This window comes from Phytophthora cinnamomi (assembly GCF_018691715.1).
Source record: "Phytophthora cinnamomi strain GKB4 chromosome Unknown Contig55, whole genome shotgun sequence".
NCBI lineage: Eukaryota > Oomycota > Peronosporomycetes > Peronosporales > Peronosporaceae > Phytophthora > Phytophthora cinnamomi.
Genome location: NW_027150988.1, coordinates 1,066,237 through 1,087,644, shown reverse-complemented (window position 1 = coordinate 1,087,644; position 21,408 = coordinate 1,066,237). Strand labels below are relative to the sequence as shown.

Sequence of the window (21,408 nt, the reverse complement as noted above, 5' to 3'; positions counted from 1 at the left end):
CGCGGATGGCAGAGCTGTTGCCTACGGTTCGGAGGAAATCCCGTGCTCCTTGGCGAGCCGTCAATTCGTACGTCGCTCTCTCTGGACCCAGTGGTCTCTTGGGAGGTCTCAACAAAGCAAGCAAATGAATACCCTCGCCACCTGTACTATGAACTTTTCAATCGCTGGCAGTGACGGGACCGTGAGTCAGACTTAATGTGCTTGCAGCGCCTGCTGCTGGCGATAGAGCGGGGTGTCACGCAAAAGAGACTTCGCCTTCCCGAAAGCTTACAACGGTCTTTGGCTCGTACCAAGGGAGTTCTGGCGGCACGTGCGACTCCACCACATCGAAGGGCTGGGCACTAACGCTGCACCGAGGAGCCACCGCGGTCAAGGGCTTCAGTGCCAGCCGGCCAGAGGAAAAGCCGAGTGTCACCAACCCAAGCGCATCAAGTTGACCTTCGAGCCTTCGCTGGTGTTCCTCACAATCCCACACACCCACAGCACATAGTGGACACCAGAGACCGCTCTACAGTACACACACTGTCGAATCTGCACACAGCAGGCCACCGCGCTGCATTTCAATTCGTTCGTCTCTCACTTCCGCTTTCGAGCTGCCAACGACACCAACCACCATCCCCTTCAGATCCACATAGACACGTGCACCTCCTGCCACGTCGAACGAGGTCGACCACCAAAAAGAGCTCATGCCATTCCGGACCACACGCCGCAGCCCCACGCTGGACGAGAGCTACGTGTCCAATGCGGACACCTCGGCTTCGTCACCGCAGGACTCAACACGAAAAGTGCTGGTCGACGACCAAGAGCTACTGTTCCGCGTGCGCAATGCACCGTTGGCGGTGGCGCTCAAGCGGGCGTTGACCGACCCGGTGGACTCGTGGGACTGCATCAAGAGCACGCCGTGCATCCGTCTCGGTCCGTTGCGGTCGGGCGACGACACCTTCGAGTTGTCGTCGCGGGCCAATGACGACGGATACGAGGTGCTGGCCGTCGGCAGCATTGCGTGCAGCCCACAAGAGCTGGTGTCGGTGCTGTGCTCGCGGAACGAGAACGACTACAATGCGGCTATGAAGGGCATGTACGCCAGCCAGTTCATTTATGGCTCGGTAGTGCACATCTTGGACGGCAAGCAGTCGCAGGGCGCCATGCCTGACGGCCACCAGCTCACAGTCCGGACTGGCTGCTTCGCGCGGTCGAGGATGCTGGCGCGCAACGAGCAGTGGTGCTTCCTCGAGTACTTCCAGCCGACCAGCGATGCTGGAACGAATTCTGTGTCGCCGCCCGATACCTCGCAGGGATTTTCGGTGGCTTTACTGTCGCTACCGGAGAAGGAGATCGCTGTGGGGAAGGCCAATGGCGGTCGAGTTGACCAAATCGACGGTGTCACGGCGTTGCTGGTCGTGGACACGGAGCCAAACATTTCGGGAGATGAGGGTGCTACCAAGCTGCGCGTGATGTTTCATGCACTGTACAAGGGGAATGAAGAGCCTGCTCCAGGACAAGCGACCGACAAGATGTCCCGGATTCGACTCCAAGGTTTGGCCGCGGGGATTCCACGCCTCCCGGCGGTTGTGCGGCGTCGGCGGCTTGGCACTCAGGTGTTTGCACACCAAGCGGTCACGACCGAAATGCAGAAGAGCGAGGCTCAGAACACGCGGTGTATCTCGTGTACGAAAGGCCTGCGTCTGAGTGCCTTGATGCGGGTTGCACGTCGGTGCCAGCTCTGCGCCTACAATGTTTGCACGTCATGCTGGTCGCGCGAAAACGTGGAGACGTACAACGGGCATCTCTCGGCTATGGGCGTCTGCAAGCGCTGCCTTGAGTGGATCGACCGCTGCGACTACTCTCACGTTCAAATCGGCGGTTGTGGGCCCGTGGAGATCACGGACGATCCTGTGCCAAGTGAGTGCTCTGCGCCAAGATCAAACAAGGGTCAACAGAGTCTGCGAGAAGACCTTGCAGTCGAGTCCACCAAGAGTGCCGCAGTCAACGTGATTAAGATGCTTTTGGATCCCTCGAAAGCTGCTACGGAGACGACCTACAGCAGCAACAGCGACGCAGAGAGCACTGACAGCGAAGAGGATGAAAATGAGGAGAAGTACATGTCGGCAGTGGGGGAGTACTTTGAGCGGCGAGCACGCGAGGCGCCAGAGGCGAAAGACTGTGTGCTCTCGAACGCTCAGCAGCGCACGTACCCGTTGCATCCGATGGATAAATCCTCTCCATCTGCTCCGTTGCCCGAGAACGAAACTGCACGACTGGAGTGCATCGCCAAGTTCGGTCTCATGGATCTGAAGGAGCCGATTCCGGAGCTGGACATCATTTGCTCCTTCCTGGGCAAGGAACTCGGGTTCTTCTGCACGATGATTACAATTGTTGGAGATACACACCAGTTGATCTTGAGCTGCACGATTCGAGACTTCATCCAGGCTCTCCTGCCGCGCGAGCATACTTTCTGCCAGCACCTGCTCATGGGCAACGCTCCGTTTATTATCAAGAACCCCCAAGCAGACGTCCGCTTCTACAACTTGAACCCTGTCACCCGGCAAGGTGTCAAGTACTACTGCGGAATCCCGATCACCGGTCCAGGTGAGATCATGGTAGGCTCCATTTGCTGCGTGCACAACGCTCCGATGGACATCACGCGCTCGCAGTACGACACGCTCGTGCGGTTCGGTGAGATCGCGTCTAAGATCATTCGAGTCAAGGCTGGGGCGAACCAACAGAAGTCGTAGAATTGCGCAAGGATGACACGCATAAACAGAAGTCGTAGAATCTACAGATAGCTGACGTAGGCACCTGTAATGCATTATTTATTCGTCGATCGATTTCAATTCAAGGCAAAAGATACTCATACAAATTCGGCTACATGTACTTCACAGTTGCGAAGGAGAATCTTCATATTTCAAAGAAGTACTTCTTCGGGGTAAGGGCATATGTGTTGACTGTGCGGCAGAAGATCAAGTCTGCCAAAAAGTATTGCTGCTGTTGGGCGAATGTCTCCCCTTGTCAGCCTCCCTCGGGTACAAATTATCTGACCCCGAAGCGTGTGCAACTTGCGTGTACATGAGATCACTGACGTTCTCCTGCCCGATGCCAAGTATCTGTCGAAGTCAGCGACCGAAAAGTCCGTTTACTGAGTCGAGGGGTGTGACGAAGGCGTTCGTAGCGAGCCGACCACTACAAACGAGTCGACACGTAGCCCATGGCAGAGGCTTCCGCGCGCTGTCGCCGTCTGCGGCTTCTGCTGTACGTCCGGTGGCACTTTCAAGTCCTTCTCTTCGTCTGGACCGTGGGGCCGGATGCGGCTTCGCCCGCGTGGCATAGTGGACGTCGCAGCGGAGTTCTACGGACACAGTTCCAGTCAAAGAACCAGCGCATGTACACGTAGTTCCTCCGGATTCGCTGTGTGCACGCGCACGCAGCAGTGGCGCTCTCTGACCCACGCTTCGTGCTTCTCGGGGCTTCTTCGAGCGAGGTCGCCACAACAAACGAAACGACGAAATACCAGTGCAACTTCACCTCGTGGTCTCCGCACGGCAGATAGGGAGCACTAACGCCAACACTGCACCAAGAGTCAGCCCGTACACGAAAATCGGCACGGGTGCCCTCGAGATTACTGAGGAGACTCGCCGTTACGCTTGACGCGCCGAGTGTTGCGGTCCAAGTAATAGTGCCACCCTTCGCCGAGAGTATCCAATGCGCTCCGTATTGGCGTTGCACACATGTACGATCCATCGACGGTCTCGCCGCCAAAACGTGGGGCTCTCGTCCGTCTTCGCGGTTGCGGCACGAACTGCATGGAGGAGGAAGCGGATACAGTATTATTAGAGAGCCTCAAGCTACTGTATAAATCCCTCAAGAGGTTGCATCATGCGAATTTCGGCGCTCTGAGTGTGCCTACCCTACAACTCCGACAGACGAGCTCCATAGACGCCAAAGCTTCGTGTAGAATACGTCTCGACGCCCTTTCTCTGCGAGCCACAGGTGTCCAGAAGGACGCTGAACATCTTCAAGGGGAACTCCATTAAATATTTCCTGTAGTGGAAGCCCCGCGCAGCCAAGAACTCAGCGACGTGCGTGCTGCCCCCGACGCTTTCTGAGCTGCTGGTCGGACCTCCGTCGAATTCCCCGCGTTACGCTCCATGCGCGCGGTCCAGAGCAATCAATGAGGATGCGCTCACGCAGCAAAAACACGCACAAGTCGCACAACTCAATTCGTCTCGCCCACGCCACCCGCAACTCGTTTCGCTTCGTCCTCTCACCTCTCTCGCAAATGCCAATCCATTTCCCGTTTGTCTCCCGCCGGAAGAAATCAGCGTCTTCGTCCAGCAATGGCCGTCGAAATACCAGTTACCGTGACCAGGACCGCGAAGTCCTGGGAGATATCGGTGACTCATGCTGGCAACCCAGCGCCACGCAGACTTCATCTCGGCGCCGTCGATCACACTTGACGAGCTCCATGCGCACGGTACCGGCGGACAGGTCGTCGCGTGCGACGTCGTTGCGGGCGGGGTTTGACTCCAATGGGCTGAAAACGTTTACTTTGTCCAGGAAGATCTGCGTTTCCGACGCAGAATTGGTGCAACGCGCTCGCAATTCCAGTCGTGCCAGTCGCCGAGGAAGGCTGCTGCGCGTGCCCTCGGTGATGTGGGAGTGCAAGGAGATCTCGGGGTTTGCTATGCTGTCGCGCCGGACTGGAGCTGGTGGGGAGAATTTCGAGGTGCTGACGACAGGCGAAGTGGCATGTGAATCCGACGACGTCGAGCCGATTCTGTGTCCGCGGACGGAGAGCTACTACAACACGGTCGCACGGGAGTTTCTTGGTGATCAGTTCATCTACGGCTCCATTGTGCACGAGGTGCAGCCTCGTGGATTCGGAGACGATTCTGACATCGAGAGTGACGAGGAAGAAGAGGAGAAGGACGAGGATGGGGCCAGCGGAGACTTTCGTCTGCATTGCGACGACCACGTGGCCGTGCGAACTGCTTGCTTCTCTCGATCTCGTCGCTTCGCACGAAACGAGGAGTGGTGCTTTCTTGAACATTTTCGATCTCGTTCCGTGGCTCTGGAGAAGCCGTTCGAGCCAAATGGTTGGTCAGCGTCTTCGACCTCATCAATCAACATCGACGACCCCACGGGATTCACCATCGTATTGAGCTCGATGTCACCAAGCGAACTGAACGCTGGCAAGATGGCCTGCGAACGAGTCACACAGCTACACGGGATCACCGCGACCTACATGGTGAAACCGCTTCCGCAGACGGAGGGGTGCCTAGGCCCTCGAATCCGCGTGAGCTTCCACGCGACCTTCACCGCCCCCACAAATACCCCAGAAGGGTACGCCGATTCACAAACCGTGCGCATGCGACTGACAGCCATGGCGAGGAGCCTCCACCGTCTGCCAGACCTGGTGGCGCAGCGACAGCGGCGCACCAGTCAGTTCAGTCCGCGAGTTGAGCCGAGCAGGCTGTCCAACCCGGAGTACCACACAGCGCTTGAGACTAAAAACTCGCGGTGCGTAGCATGCACGAAGCGCCTTCGCTTGTGGTTGCTGGACGCCCCAACACGTCGATCGAAGCGCTGCCAAATCTGCATGTACCGTGCGTGCGCTTCTTGCTGGTCGAAACAGAGCGTCGAGACATTCAGCGGCCACGCGACTTCCATGGTTGTGTGTCGTCGTTGTCAAGAAAACTTCGGAAGCAGCGAATACTCTCACATCCAGCTGACCTGTTGAGCAGTCGAGGCGAGGCGAGGCTCGCTTGGAAGGGGTCAATGCTCCATAGTCTAAGAAGTATATATAATCAGATTAGAATAACCTATTCTGACTGGGTGTAGATATTGCATAAAACGTTTCCTTCCGGGGCTGCTTGATTGGTCCGTGCCTTAGTTGCTGTTGACGTAGTGGGTATCGCACTGAGAATACAGGCTGTCAATAATTAAGAGGCGAGTTTTTCAGTCTTGAACACTGTGTGTACTCCGGATTGGACAGCCTGCTCATCTTAACTCGCGGGCTGAACTGAGCATCATCCATCACCTCTGGCTGCCGATGGACACTCCTCGCCGCGGCTATCAGATGCTTACGCACGCCGTGCTGGCCGTTTTGCCAGCATTCAGCTCTCTTGGTGAAATGGAGCTAAAGACGACGGTGAATCCCGTGGGGTCGTCGATGTCGATCGATGAGGCTACAAAGTTCGCAGTACGAACCCTTGAACTGGAATGGCTTCGCCTGATCCACGACACGAGATCGAAAATATTCGAGAAAGCACCACAGCTCGTCCAATGCGAAGCGACGAGATCGAGAGAAGTAAGCAGTTCGAACAGCCAAGTGCTCGTCAATACGGCCGCTGGCCCCGTCCTCTTCCTTTTCCTCCTCCTCAGGCATCGACATCGGCGTTAGCATAGCAGTTTTAGTCCAGCGCGTGATGGCTGCCAGCCATTATTGGCTGGTCGTGACGAACGACAGTTTTAGTCCGCCCCAAATTTATGTGAGGCTTTTTTTCCTCAGATCAGATGTGTTCTATTTTTCGGACTATTTCTCGTTGATGAGATGTTTCGGCGCAAGAGCTCACTTGCTGTGGTGCTCATTTGCCTGCTCCCTCGGTATTAGACCGATAGCTCCACCCAGACCAGCCTAGCCAGCATGTTCAGCGGTGCCGCCTTATCTCCGCACACGGCCGCTCAATACTCGACGGCGACTCGTGCGCGCGTGGTCTCGTGCCGCTTCTTCTGTTTCCACTGCGGGGACGACACCAGCTCCCTCTTCCAGGAGCAGTACTCCAGGTAGGATAGGACGCTAAATCGTTGTGGCGGCTTCTTCAATGATTACTCAGTATGAGATACGCAGCAGCCTGCAGCTGGATGAAGTCCAGGTAATAAGACGTCGACAAGGGACAACTTAACACTACACTTTTAGCTTGATTATAGTCATCGGCAGATATCGGTGGACCATTCTGGGAAACAAACTTTGTCTTGTCTGCCAGTTGCTGATTGTGTGTATACATGTCGCCTTGTGGGTGTTTTAGGCGCTCGAGTGCTTCCCTCATGGCTGCTCGGGACATCATTCCGACTTCGGCTCTCCACTTCATCTTCTCGTGACCTTTTCGGGCGACGCGACTGCGCTCCGACAGAGTGACGAGCTGGTTGTGTGCTGCAGATTTGAGCCGATGGAGTTGAGCGCTTTCGACAGATCCAACAGGTCTCGATCTGACCTCGAAGCACTCGCTGTCGGCGACACGGTGGCGCTGCCTTTTACAGAGCTGTCGAGCGCGTTGCCGTCAGGCAGTTGGTTCCTCGGTGAGAAGGAGAGCCACGACAACCAAAGCGAGTTCCCCAAGGTTAGCCTAAGCTAGTCTAGGGTAGACGCTAACCTGCGCGCACTGCCTTCAGGAAGCTGCGTGGAGCCTCGAAACGTAGCATGGCTGACCAACTAATTATCTGGCATACTCATTTTGTGGTGCAGAACACGGTTGTCTACGTCTTCAACGACCACCGGCATCGACAGCCCAAATGGGTCTGTAACCATGTGAGTGATCCCGCCCGTGGATCACAGAAGATGAAATACCGATTGGTGGCGTACGTTTTTGAGCCTCGGTCTCGGAGCTACGGTGATCAATTTGAAGGCGAGCGACTCATCTATCGTGCACCGGACGTCCTCGTGCCTGTTGTGTATCGTCATCCATCCCCAACCTTTACAATTGCATCTCTCAACCCACCAAAACCAGAAGATGTCTGTGATTTGTTCGAGACACAGCGCGGTGGTGTATACGACGACGAGAAAGCTAGCGAAGTGGGTTCACCAAGCCAACAACAATCTAACTGCCCGTCGGAGAAGGTCGGCACATCGTTCACGCGCTTTCAGCACGCACGGGGCGAGCCTGAACCTCCACCGTTCCCTGCAGCACAAGCTACCGTACAAGGGAATCCCGGCGGTTTTGCATGGCTGCTCAATCGCCATGTTTCGGAGATCTCCTTCAGTGACAAGATGGTGCACTTGGCAATTCCTCTGTTATTCCTGGAGTTCACACCGTTCAGTGCCGTTGGGTGTGTCGTGGGTCATCGGAGCAATCACACGCCCCAATGTGTGATGCTACCTTTGCAACTTCATCTCGTTTGGCATTATGGACAACCATTCAACAGCTAGCGGGTGCTACAGCTCGGACGTTTGGCTCGTCCACACAGTGGTTTTGGCCTGAAGATTACAACGTGGTGCGGAGAACTATCCTACTGCTCGCAGACGTGCTGACGTCTCCGTCGACTCGACAATTGATAAGCTCAACGTTCACTACCACCGCCGCAACTGAGCTCACTACCGGTGTCACCGGACTTCACACCAACGGCATTGTGATACCCACCAAACTACAATTCCAAGAGCGCTTCTACGAGTTTGTGGAGAATCTGTACCACCTCGTTGATGCACTATCACACGCACTAGACCACGAAAGTCCGTCCCTGAGTATTTCCGACCTGGCGAGCAAATTACTAACTGTGATCTTCGAGCACGCCCCACTTCGACCGCTACGAGAACTGGTCTTGGAGATGCTCCTGAATCGATCGACGGTGCCGGTGACTCGCGCGATCCAGACCTTCACAGCTCAACTCCGTGAGGTGTATGTAACACACTGGAAAAGTCTGGCGGACGAGCGATGCAGCGGAATCCGCTCACAGTCCTTGAACGAGAGAACACACCACGAGGGCTCGCACGTGCACCGATGGAATGGTCGATGGACTATGGATAAGGACGCAACACGTGTGGTTCCTTATAGTGATGCAGCAAGTGGTGGAGTGTTGATGTGGTTATTGTGCATTCAACAACTCTCAACCATTGATGTTCACGTGTCGAATGAAGAACCCAACCCTGATCACTGTGGATCGACCTCCACCCTTTCGATTGCCATATCGCCACTTGAATTGACCGATATGTCGACAACGACGCTGCCAGCTGGGATGCGTCTCGTGCTTGACGGTTGTTTCCGAGTGTTTCGCATGCTCCCCGGAGGTATTTCATCGTTGGCGGCTAGCCTCGGTAGTCGGTGGGACATTGGAGACTACATTGGTTCATTTGGGTCGGATGAAGGAGATGAAGTCGAGCTGCAGTTTTACGCGCTTGATCATGGACCCGAGAGAGGGAGTTCAGGTCCGTCCGGAGGCGATGGAAAAGTGAATCCATCGAAGAGCTTGAACGTGTACAAACTCGACTTGAGGCTTTCAGCATCCAGTGAACGATTACCCAGTAATCTAGGACCGCCAACCCAGACCTTCATCGACGTCCAAGGCCATATATCGGTCGCGACGCTTTCCACAGACAGATGTGAACTTGTGGCTCTGTCCACAACTGATCGAGGGGCGAAGATGGCGGCGCTCTACTGGGTCCCAATCATGTCGCTCCATAGTCGCTACGAAGCTGCTGAGATCGAGTACATGGTGAGTCTATAACAACGAGTACGTCGTGAATGTCTACAAAAGAACTGCAGTTTGTATATCGGCATTTGTTAAAACAAAATAATGCCTTACGCGCATTTGCTTCATTGCTCCGTCACAGCTCAAGGTTTGAAATTTGAATTAAGAGTGCACCTTCTCTCCAACTAGTCACGCCGTGCAACCGCCAAGTGGACAAGACGAGTGTACGCAGCCGTGGTTCGTGATACTCGTCGTACCGCAATTGATTCTATGAAACTTAGCAAGGATCGTGATAGACAAGAGCGTCCTCTGTGCCAAGAGCAGATGTGTTGGTGCATCAATGCACCATCGCTCTGGCTTGCTGACAGATTTACGATGAACACGTATTGTTGAAAAGGAAACAAAAAAGTTCGGCTGCTCAACGCTCAGGACCCTACTCTTCCGCTCAACATCGCGGCCCTTAATTTGATGACGTCTTTTGTAGCTGAGATAATAATCAAACGGACTGGAGCAAATCGATTCAGTGGGAAATCTTTATGTCGTTCTTCTCGATTGACTTTAATGGCGATTTTTCTTTACTTTTTTTCCGTTTTAGACGGAAGATGTCTGGGCAATAATTATGGTGGTCCTGGAAGCAAGCACATTCAGCTTCTTCTACTTGGAAGTACAAGTGACACGGTGTATGCAGACCCACGCAGTGAAAGAAATGGATATTTTTGAGTTTTGGAGAAAAATGATGGCTCCGCGGTATGCAACTTCGTCCTAGTGCATCCAGTAAAAACTTCAGTCAGCAATGTTGCTTAAAGATATGGCTGATCCGATCCCTCGCCGTTTGTGAAGTAGGTTTAACAACAACAGATTATACGTCAACAGTATTGTACACAAAAATAAATATGCGAAACCATATTGCAGCGAGTGATTCAACATGGATTGGGCATCACCTTCACCTGAAATGGGAAGACGTAATAAGAATGTATACTTACCCCACAAGGATCTCCCCCAATCGACAAAACGCTCTCACTAAGAGCTCGTGCTGCTGTGATGTTCAGTTGTACCCGCGCGTTGAGTTGAGTAGGCTGTCCAATCCAGAGTACTACACAGCGTTTGAGACTGAAAAACTCGCAGTGCGCGTGGTGTGCATGAAACGCCTCCGCACGAAGGCGCTAGACGCACCAACACGGCGATCGGAGCGCTGCCAGATGTGCATGCGGTTTATGTTGGTCGAAACAGAGTGTCGAGACGTTCAGCGACTTGCATGGTTGTTTGTCGTCGGTGTCACGAAAACTTCGGAAACAGCGAGTACTGTCACATCCAGTTGACTTGTTGAGTTTGAGGATAACGCTCCGGACCCGGATCTTCCGCTCAACACCGCGGCCCTTAATTCCACGGTGACTTGTGAAGGCTCGGAAGCTGAAATAATAGACTGTAGCTCGAATGAGCGCGCCGAAATAATTATCTTGGACGTTGGTTGGAGTAAAATGTTGCTGCTGAACCTCGGTCCAGTGGGAATCTACATGTCGCTTTACTCGATTGACTTTAAATGCAACTTCGTCCAAGTGGAGCTAGCAAAAGCTGGACCAAATCGTAAAATCTAATCCCTCGCCGCTTGTGAAGTAGGTACAACAACAGCAGATCAAAAGTACAAAGTACAAAGGCATATTTGCACCGAATAATTCAATTTGGATTGGACATCACCTTCACCTAAAATGGGAAGACGCGATAAAAATGTATGCTTACACTACAAGGATCTGCCGCAATCGCCAACCGCTTTCACGAAGAGCTCGCGGCGCCGCCCTTATTCATCGATATCGCACAATGCGGCTTCTTTTAGGTTGAAATAGCGTGGCTATTTGCAGTTTTTTTTTTTTTTTGCGGGACCCTGAACTAAGCACACGCGCACTAATAGTACCATCTGCCAACAGAAAAATGAACTAATATATGCTTCAATTTCTATTCAAACCTTTTGATTCCTCGTTCTTACACTCATCTGCCAATTTTCTTTGCTTCCCAGCTTCCAACCGAGCATTGCCCTGCCGAAGCGAAAATATGTCAAGTACCAAGCCGAGAGCGATACCTCTGTGGCACCTCTGCACCTGTTCAAAATTACCATCTTTTGCAGCGTTTGCCAAACCCGACGGGATCTGCTGCAAATTCCTCGACGAAGAAGAATAATGACGTTGATTAACTGGGAGGTAGAATTGCCGTAGTGCTGGCTAAGCGAAACTAAATCAAACCTAAGGCTGAGGTATCATACACGCGTAACTGCGAGTTGAACGTCGTCATGAGGGAACGCCAGGCCGCGCAAAACTGTCCTGATCTCGTCACTATCAAGATTGAACTCGGTTGATCGGCGATAGAGGTGCTGGTAGTGTTGCCGAAACGAGCAGCTCAAACGGGGAATGTTGGGCTGATCGCACGCACCCCGTGGAAATAGATATCGTTCTGGAGATGCTATAGCGCGTGTAACACAATGGCTGTGTGGATGCGCCATAAAATGAGAAGAATCTCATGAAGATGGCGCCAGTCGTCATGGACATCGCGGTCGGACGGGAAGATCAGCAGTTTCCACCCCAGGGAGCATCGAAGCAAATTCCTCGAAGTCTCACGGACCAGCAGCTCAAATTGCTTACAAATGTTCGCTTTGAAGAAGCTCACGAGTCGTTCGGCTGTTACATCTGAAGTGTCTACATGTACACACTACTTTCACACATCAACCGACTGTTGCTGTGTCAATTGTCGACCTATGAGCAAAACATGTTCCCACAAACGGTCTTGTCAACCGACTGTTGATGTGTCAATTGTCGAATCTGTCCGGGACATAGTTACTAGAGATTCTCCAGTTGAATGTCACCACAACGAGAAACTGAAGAAAAGGAAACAGCTATAAACACCACTTTGGACAGTGAAAAGCGCACCTAACTCGACAAATACCAGCACGAACTCTGTCCTTGGTGATGTCAAAACATTTTGACTTCTCAATGGTGTTAAATCATTTGACTTAAAAGTACCAGCACGAGTTTACGTATACAAAAGTGTTAACGAATTTATTGTTGAGCCGACGAAATTTTTTGTTTCCTCTTCAACAATACGTGTTCATCGTAAATCTGTCAGCAAGCCAGAGCGGTGGTGCATTGATGCACCAACACATCTGCTCTTGGCACAGAGGACGCTCTTGTCTATCACGATCCTTGCTAAGTTTCATAGAATCAATTGCGGTACGACGAGTATCACGAACCACGGCTGCGTACACTCGTCTTGTCCACTTGGCGGTTGCACGGCGTGACTAGTTGGAGAGAAGGTGCACTCTTAATTCAAATTTCAAACCTTGAGCTGTGACGGAGCAATGAAGCAAATGCGCGTAAGGCATTATTTTGTTTTAACAAATGCCGATATACAAACTGCAGTTCTTTTGTAGACATTCACGACGTACTCGTTGTTATAGACTCACCATGTACTCGATCTCAGCAGCTTCGTAGCGACTATGGAGCGACATGATTGGGACCCAGTAGAGCGCCGCCATCTTCGCCCCTCGATCAGTTGTGGACAGAGCCACAAGTTCACATCTGTCTGTGGAAAGCGTCGCGACCGATATATGGCCTTGGACGTCGATGAAGGTCTGGGTTGGCGGTCCTAGATTACTGGGTAATCGTTCACTGGATGCTGAAAGCCTCAAGTCGAGCTTGTACACGTTCAAGCTCTTCGATGGATTCACTTTTCCATCGCCTCCGGACGGACCTGAACTCCCTCTCTCGGGTCCATGATCAAGCGCGTAAAACTGCAGCTCGACTTCATCTCCTTCATCCGACCCAAATGAACCAATGTAGTCTCCAATGTCCCACCGACTACCGAGGCTAGCCGCCAACGATGAAATACCTCCGGGGAGCATGCGAAACACTCGGAAACAACCGTCAAGCACGAGACGCATCCCAGCTGGCAGCGTCGTTGTCGACATATCGGTCAATTCAAGTGGCGATATGGCAATCGAAAGGGTGGAGGTCGATCCACAGTGATCAGGGTTGGGTTCTTCATTCGACACGTGAACATCAATGGTTGAGAGTTGTTGAATGCACAATAACCACATCAACACTCCACCACTTGCTGCATCACTATAAGGAACCACACGTGTTGCGTCCTTATCCATAGTCCATCGACCATTCCATCGGTGCACGTGCGAGCCCTCGTGGTGTGTTCTCTCGTTCAAGGACTGTGAGCGGATTCCGCTGCATCGCTCGTCCGCCAGACTTTTCCAGTGTGTTACATACACCTCACGGAGTTGAGCTGTGAAGGTCTGGATCGCGCGAGTCACCGGCACCGTCGATCGATTCAGGAGCATCTCCAAGACCAGTTCTCGTAGCGGTCGAAGTGGGGCGTGCTCGAAGATCACAGTTAGTAATTTGCTCGCCAGGTCGGAAATACTCAGGGACGGACTTTCGTGGTCTAGTGCGTGTGATAGTGCATCAACGAGGTGGTACAGATTCTCCACAAACTCGTAGAAGCGCTCTTGGAATTGTAGTTTGGTGGGTATCACAATGCCGTTGGTGTGAAGTCCGGTGACACCGGTAGTGAGCTCAGTTGCGGCGGTGGTAGTGAACGTTGAGCTTATCAATTGTCGAGTCGACGGAGACGTCAGCACGTCTGCGAGCAGTAGGATAGTTCTCCGCACCACGTTGTAATCTTCAGGCCAAAACCACTGTGTGGACGAGCCAAACGTCCGAGCTGTAGCACCCGCTAGCTGTTGAACGGTTGTCCATAATGCCAAACGAGATGAAGTTGCAAAGGTAGCATCACACATTGGAGGCGTGTGATTGCTCCGATGACCCACGACACACCCAACGGCACTGAACGGTGTGAACTCCAGGAAGAACAGAGGAATTGCCAAGTGCACCATCTTGTCACTGAAGGAGATCTCCGAAACATGGCGATTGAGCAGCCATGCAAAACCGCCGGGATTCCCTTGTACGGTAGCTTGTGCTGCAGGGAACGGTGGAGGTTCAGGCTCGCCCCGTGCGTGCTGAAAGCGCGTGAACGATGTGCCGACCTTCTCCGACGGGCAGTTAGATTGTTGTTGGCATGGTGAACCCATTTCGCTAGCTTTCTCGTCGTCGTATACACCACCGCGCTGTGTCTCGAACAAATCACAGACATCTTCTGGTTTTGGTGGGTTGAGAGATGCAATTGTAAAGGTTGGGGATGGATGGCGATACACAACAGTCACGAGGACATCCGGTGCACGATAGATGAGTCGCTCGCCTTCAAATTGATCACCGTAGCTCCGAGACCGAGGCTCAAAAACGTACGCCACCAATCGGTATTCCATCTTCTGTGATCCACGGGCGGGATCACTCACATGGTTACAGACCCATTTGGGCTGTCGATGCCGGTGGTCGTTGAAGACGTAGACAACCGTGTTCTGCACCACAAAATGAGTATGCCAGATAATTAGTTGGTCAGCCATGCTACGTTTCGAGGCTCCACGCAGCTTCCTGAAGGCAGTGCGCGCAGGTTAGCGTCTACCCTAGACTAGCTTAGGCTAACCTTGGGGAACTCGCTTTGGTTGTCGTGGCTCTCCTTCTCACCGAGGAACCAACTGCCTGACGGCAACGCGCTCGACAGCTCTGTAAAAGGCAGCGCCACCGTGTCGCCGACAGCGAGTGCTTCGAGGTCAGATCGAGACCTGTTGGATCTGTCGAAAGCGCTCAACTCCATCGGCTCAAATCTGCAGCACACAACCAGCTCGTCACTCTGTCGGAGCGCAGTCGCGTCGCCCGAAAAGGTCACGAGAAGATGAAGTGGAGAGCCGAAGTCGGAATGATGTCCCGAGCAGCCATGAGGGAAGCACTCGAGCGCCTAAAACACCCACAAGGCGACATGTATACACACAATCAGCAACTGGCAGACAAGACAAAGTTTGTTTCCCAGAATGGTCCACCGATATCTGCCGATGACTATAATCAAGCTAAAAGTGTAGTGTTAAGTTGTCCCTTGTCGACGTCTTATTACCTGGACTTCATCCAGCTGCAGGCTGCTGCGTATCTCATACTGAGTAATCATTGAAGAAGCCGCCACAACGATTTAGCGTCCTATCCTACCTGGAGTACTGCTCCTGGAAGAGGGAGCTGGTGTCGTCCCCGCAGTGGAAACAGAAGAAGCGGCACGAGACCACGCGCGCACGAGTCGCCGTCGAGTATTGAGCGGCCGTGTGCGGAGATAAGGCGGCACCGCTGAACATGCTGGCTAGGCTGGTCTGGGTGGAGCTATCGGTCTAATACCGAGGGAGCAGGCAAATGAGCACCACAGCAAGTGAGCTCTTGCGCCGAAACATCTCATCAACGAGAAATAGTCCGAAAAATAGAACACATCTGATCTGAGGAAAAAAAGCCTCACATAAATTTGGGGCGGACTAAAACTGTCGTTCGTCACGACCAGCCAATAATGGCTGGCAGCCATCACGCGCTGGACTAAAACTGCTATGCTAACGCCGATGTCGATGCCTGAGGAGGAGGAAAAGGAAGAGGACGGGGCCAGCGGCCGTATTGACGAGCACGTGGCTGTTCGAACTGCTTGCTTCTCTCGATCTCGTCGCTTCGCATTGGACGAGCTGTGGTGCTTTCTCGAATATTTTCGATCTCGTGTCGTGGATCAGGCGAAGCCATTCCAGTTCAAGGGTTCGTACTGCGAACTTTGTAGCCTCATCGATCGACATCGACGACCCCACGGGATTCACCGTCGTCTTTAGCTCCATTTCACCAAGAGAGCTGAATGCTGGCAAAACGGCCAGCACGGCGTGCGTAAGCATCTGATAGCCGCGGCGAGGAGTGTCCATCGGCAGCCAGAGATGATGGATGATGCTCAGTTCAGCCCGCGAGTTAAGATGAGCAGGCTGTCCAATCTGGAGTACACACAGTGTTCAAGACTAAAAATCATCGCAGTGCGCGTGGTGTACATGAAACGCCTCCGCACGAAGGCGCTAGACGCACCAACACGGCGATCGGAGCGCTGCCAGATCTGCATGCGGTTTATGTTGGTCGAAACAGAGTGTCGAGACGTTCAGCGACTTGCATGGTTGTTTGTCGTCGGTGTCGCGAAAACTTCGGAAACAGCGAGTACTGTCACATCCAGTTGACTTGTTGAGTTTGAGGATAACGCTCCGGACCCGGATCTTCCGCTCAACACCGCGGCCCTTAATTCCACGGCGACTTGTGAAGGCTCGGAAGCTGAAATAATAGACTGTAGCTCGAATGAGCGCGCCGAAATAATTATCTTGGACGTTGGTTGGAGTAAAATGTTGCTGCTGAACCTCGGTCCAGTGGGAATCTACATGTCGCTTTACTCGATTGACTTTAAATGCAACTTCGTCCAAGTGGAGCTAGCAAAAGCTGGACCAAATCGTAAAATATAATCCCTCGCCGCTTGTGAAGCAGGTACAACAACAGCAGATCAAAAGTACAAAGTACAAAGGCATATTTGCACCGAATAATTCAATTTGGATTGGACATTACCTTCATGAAATGGGAAAACGTGATGAAAATGTATAATTACACCACAAGGATCTGCCGCAATCGCCAACCGCTTTCACGAAGAGCTCGCGGCGCCGCCCTTATTCATCGATATCGCACAATGTGGCTTCTTTTAGGTTGAAATAGCGTGGCTGTTTGCAGTTTTTTTTTGCGGGACCCTGAACTAAGCACACGCGCACTAATAGTACCATCTGCCAACAGAAAAATGAACTAATATATGCTTCAATTTCTATTCAAACCTTTTGATTCCTCGTTCTTACACTCATCTGCCAATTTTCTTTGCTTCCCAGCTTCCAACCGAGCATTGCCCTGCCGAAGCGAAAATATGTCAAGTACCAAGCCGAGAGCGATACCTCTGTGGCACCTCTGCACCTGTTCAAAATTACCATCTTTTGCAGCGTTTGCCAAACCCGACGGGATCTGCTGCAAATTCCTCGACGAAGAAGAATAATGACGTTGATTAACTGGGAGGTAGAATTGCCGTAGTGCTGGCTAAGCGAAACTAAATCAAACCTAAGGCTGAGGTATCATACACGCGTAACTGCGAGTTGAACGTCGTCATGAGGGAACGCCAGGCCGCGCAAAACTGTCCTGATCTCGTCACTATCAAGATTGAACTCGGTTGATCGGCGATAGAGGTGCTGGTAGTGTTGCCGAAACGAGCAGCTCAAACGGGGAATGTTGGGCTGATCGCACGCACCCCGTGGAAATAGATATCGTTCTGGAGATGCTATAGCGCGTGTAACACAATGGCTGTGTGGATGCGCCATAAAATGAGAAGAATCTCATGAAGATGGCGCCAGTCGTCATGGACATCGCGGTCGGACGGGAAGATCAGCAGTTTCCACCCCAGGGAGCATCGAAGCAAATTCCTCGAAGTCTCACGGACCAGCAGCTCAAATTGCTTACAAATGTTCGCTTTGAAGAAGCTCACGAGTCGTTCGGCTGTTACATCTGAAGTGTCTACATGTACACACTACTTTCACACATCAACCGACTGTTGCTGTATCAATTGTCGACCTTTGAGCAAAACATGTTCCGACAAACAGTCTTGTCAACCGACTGTTGATGTGTCAATTGTCGAATCTGTCCGGGACATAGTTACTAGAGATTCTCCAGTTGAATGTCACCACAACGAGAAACTGAAGAAAAGGAAAACAGCTATAAGCACCACTTTGGACAGTGAAAAGCGCACCTAACTCGACAAATACCAGCACGAACTCTGTCCTTGGTGATGTCAAAACATTTTGACTTCTCAATGGTGTTAAATCATTTGACTTAAAAGTACCAGCACGAGTTTACGTATACAAAAGTGTTAACGAATTTATTGTTGAGCCGACGAAATTTTTTGTTTCCTCTTCAACAATACGCCCTCATCGTAAATCTGTCAGCAAGCCAGAGCGGTGGTGCATTGATGCACCAACACATCTGCTCTTGGCACAGAGGACGCTCTTGTCTATCACGATCCTTGCTAAGTTTCATAGAATCAATTGCGGTACGACGAGTATCACGAACCACGGCTGCGTACACTCGTCTTGTCCACTTGGCGGTTGCACGGCGTGACTAGTTGGAGAGAAGGTGCACTCTTAATTCAAATTTCAAACCTTGAGCTGTGACGGAGCAATGAAGCAAATGCGCGTAAGGCATTATTTTGTTTTAACAAATGCCGATATACAAACTGCAGTTCTTTTGTAGACATTCACGACGTACTCGTTGTTATAGACTCACCATGTACTCGATCTCAGCAGCTTCGTAGCGACTATGGAGCGACATGATTGGGACCCAGTAGAGCGCCGCCATCTTCGCCCCTCGATCAGTTGTGGACAGAGCCACAAGTTCACATCTGTCTGTGGAAAGCGTCGCGACCGATATATGGCCTTGGACGTCGATGAAGGTCTGGGTTGGCGGTCCTAGATTACTGGGTAATCGTTCACTGGATACTGAAAGCCTCAAGTCGAGCTTGTACACGTTCAAGCTCTTCGATGGATTCACGTTTCCATCGCCTCCGAACGGACCTGAACTCCCTCTCTCGGGTCCATGATCAAGCGCGTAAAACTGCAGCTCGACTTCATCTCCTTCATCCGACCCAAATGAACCAATGTAGTCTCCAATGTCCCACCGACTACCGAGGCTAGCCGCCAACGATGAAATACCTCCGGGGAGCATGCGAAACACTCGGAAACAACCGTCAAGCACGAGACGCATCCCAGCTGGCAGCGTCGTTGTCGACATATCGGTCAATTCAAGTGGCGATATGGCAATCGAAAGGGTGGAGGTCGATCCACAGTGATCAGGGTTGGGTTCTTCATTCGACACGTGAACATCAATGGTTGAGAGTTGTTGAATGCACAATAGCCACATCAACACTCCACCACTTGCTGCATCACTATAAGGAACCACACGTGTTGCGTCCTTATCCATAGTCCATCGACCATTCCATCGGTGCACGTGCGAGCCCTCGTGGTGTGTTCTCTCGTTCAAGGACTGTGAGCGGATTCCGCTGCATCGCTCGTCCGCCAGACTTTTCCAGTGTGTTACATACACCTCACGGAGTTGAGCTGTGAAGGTCTGGATCGCGCGAGTCACCGGCACCGTCGATCGATTCAGGAGCATCTCCAAGACCAGTTCTCGCAGCGGTCGAAGTGGGGCGTGCTCGAAGATCACAGTTAGTAATTTGCTCGCCAGGTCGGAAATACTCAGGGACGGACTTTCGTGGTCTAGTGCGTGTGATAGTGCATCAACGAGGTGGTACAGATTCTCCACAAACTCGTAGAAGCGCTCTTGGAATTGTAGTTTGGTGGGTATCACAATGCCGTTGGTGTGAAGTCCGGTGACACCGGTAGTGAGCTCAGTTGCGGCGGTGGTAGTGAACGTTGAGCTTATCAATTGTCGAGTCGACGGAGACGTCAGCACGTCTGCGAGCAGTAGGATAGTTCTCCGCACCACGTTGTAATCTTCAGGCCAAAACCACTGTGTGGACGAGCCAAACGTCCGAGCTGTAGTACCCGCTAGCTGTTGAATGGTTGTCCATAATGCCAAACGAGATGAAGTTGCAAAGGTAGCATCACACATTGGGGGCGTGTGATTGCTCCGATGACCCACGACACACCCAACGGCACTGAACGGTGTGAACTCCAGGAATAACAGAGGAATTGCCAAGTGCACCATCTTGTCACTGAAGGAGATCTCCGAAACATGGCGATTGAGCAGCCATGCAAAACCGCCGGGATTCCCTTGTACGGTAGCTTGTGCTGCAGGGAACGGTGGAGGTTCAGGCTCGCCCCGTGCGTGCTGAAAGCGCGTGAACGATGTGCCGACCTTCTCCGACGGGCAGTTAGATTGTTGTTGGCATGGTAAACCCACTTCGCTAGCTTTCTCGTCGTCGTATACACCACCGCGCTGTGTCTCGAACAAATCACAGACATCTTCTGGTTTTGGTGGGTTGAGAGATGCAATTGTAAAGGTTGGGGATGGATGACGATACACAACAGGCACGAGGACGTCCGGTGCACGATAGATGAGTCGCTCGCCTTCAAATTGATCACCGTAGCTCCGAGACCGAGGCTCAAAAACGTACGCCACCAATCGGTATTTCATCTTCTGTGATCCACGGGCGGGATCACTCACATGGTTACAGACCCATTTGGGCTGTCGATGCCGGTGGTCGTTGAAGACGTAGACAACCGTGTTCTGTGCCACAAAATGAGTATGCCAGATAATTAGTTGGTCAGCCATGCTACGTTTCGAGGCTCCACGCAGCTTCCTGAAGGCAGTGCGCGCAGGTTAGCGTCTACCCTAGACTAGCTTAGGCTAACCTTGGGGAACTCGCTTTGGTTGTCGTGGCTCTCCTTCTCACCGAGGAACCAACTGCCTGACGGCAACGCGCTCGACAGCTCTGTAAAAGGCAGCGCCACCGTGTCGCCGACAGCGAGTGCTTCGAGGTCAGATCGAGACCTGTTGGATCTGTCGAAAGCGCTCAACTCCATCGGCTCAAATCTGCAGCACACAACCAGCTCGTCACTCTGTCGGAGCGCAGTCGCGTCGCCCGAAAAGGTCACGAGAAGATGAAGTGGAGAGCCGAAGTCGGAATGATGTCCCGAGCAGCCATGAGGGAAGCACTCGAGCGCCTAAAACACCCACAAGGCGACATGTATACACACAATCAGCAACTGGCAGACAAGACAAAGTTTGTTTCCCAGAATGGTCCACCGATATCTGCCGATGACTATAATCAAGCTAAAAGTGTAGTGTTAAGTTGTCCCTTGTCGACGTCTTATTACCTGGACTTCATCCAGCTGCAGGCTGCTGCGTATCTCATACTGAGTAATCATTGAAGAAGCCGCCACAACGATTTAGCGTCCTATCCTACCTGGAGTACTGCTCCTGGAAGAGGGAGCTGGTGTCGTCCCCGCAGTGGAAACAGAAGAAGCGGCACGAGACCACGCGCGCACGAGTCGCCGTCGAGTATTGAGCGGCCGTGTGCGGAGATAAG

General features: G+C 52.4%; 3 protein-coding genes across 3 annotated transcripts in view; 2 read left to right on the top strand and 1 right to left on the bottom strand.

Annotated features, from left to right (window-relative positions):
• Positions 1 to 686: 686 nt before the first annotated feature.
• Positions 687 to 2,735, top strand: IUM83_12880 (GAF domain-containing protein; the record flags this gene model as incomplete). The annotated part of the gene is made up of 1 exon (XM_067937525.1): positions 687 to 2,735. One exon carries the CDS (start codon positions 687 to 689, stop codon positions 2,733 to 2,735), a length of 2,049 nt encoding a protein of 682 aa, XP_067788179.1.
• An 881-nt stretch (positions 2,736 to 3,616) lies between these two features.
• Positions 3,617 to 3,931, bottom strand: IUM83_12879 (uncharacterized protein; the record flags this gene model as incomplete). The annotated part of the gene is made up of 2 exons (XM_067937524.1): positions 3,617 to 3,796; positions 3,905 to 3,931. The coding sequence occupies 2 exons, from the start codon at positions 3,929 to 3,931 to the stop codon at positions 3,617 to 3,619; spliced, it is 207 nt and encodes a 68-aa protein (XP_067788133.1).
• A 531-nt stretch (positions 3,932 to 4,462) lies between these two features.
• Positions 4,463 to 21,408, top strand: part of IUM83_12878 (GAF domain-containing protein) — a gene marked incomplete at both ends in the record, with an annotated part of 31,053 nt that continues 14,107 nt past the window's right edge. The window contains 4 exons of the mRNA XM_067937523.1: positions 4,463 to 4,485; positions 4,555 to 4,952; positions 7,282 to 7,337; positions 7,463 to 7,525. Coding sequence (XP_067788132.1) covers positions 4,463 to 4,485; positions 4,555 to 4,952; positions 7,282 to 7,337; positions 7,463 to 7,525 — 540 coding nt within the window. The remainder of the gene's footprint in view (positions 4,486 to 4,554; positions 4,953 to 7,281; positions 7,338 to 7,462; positions 7,526 to 21,408) is intronic.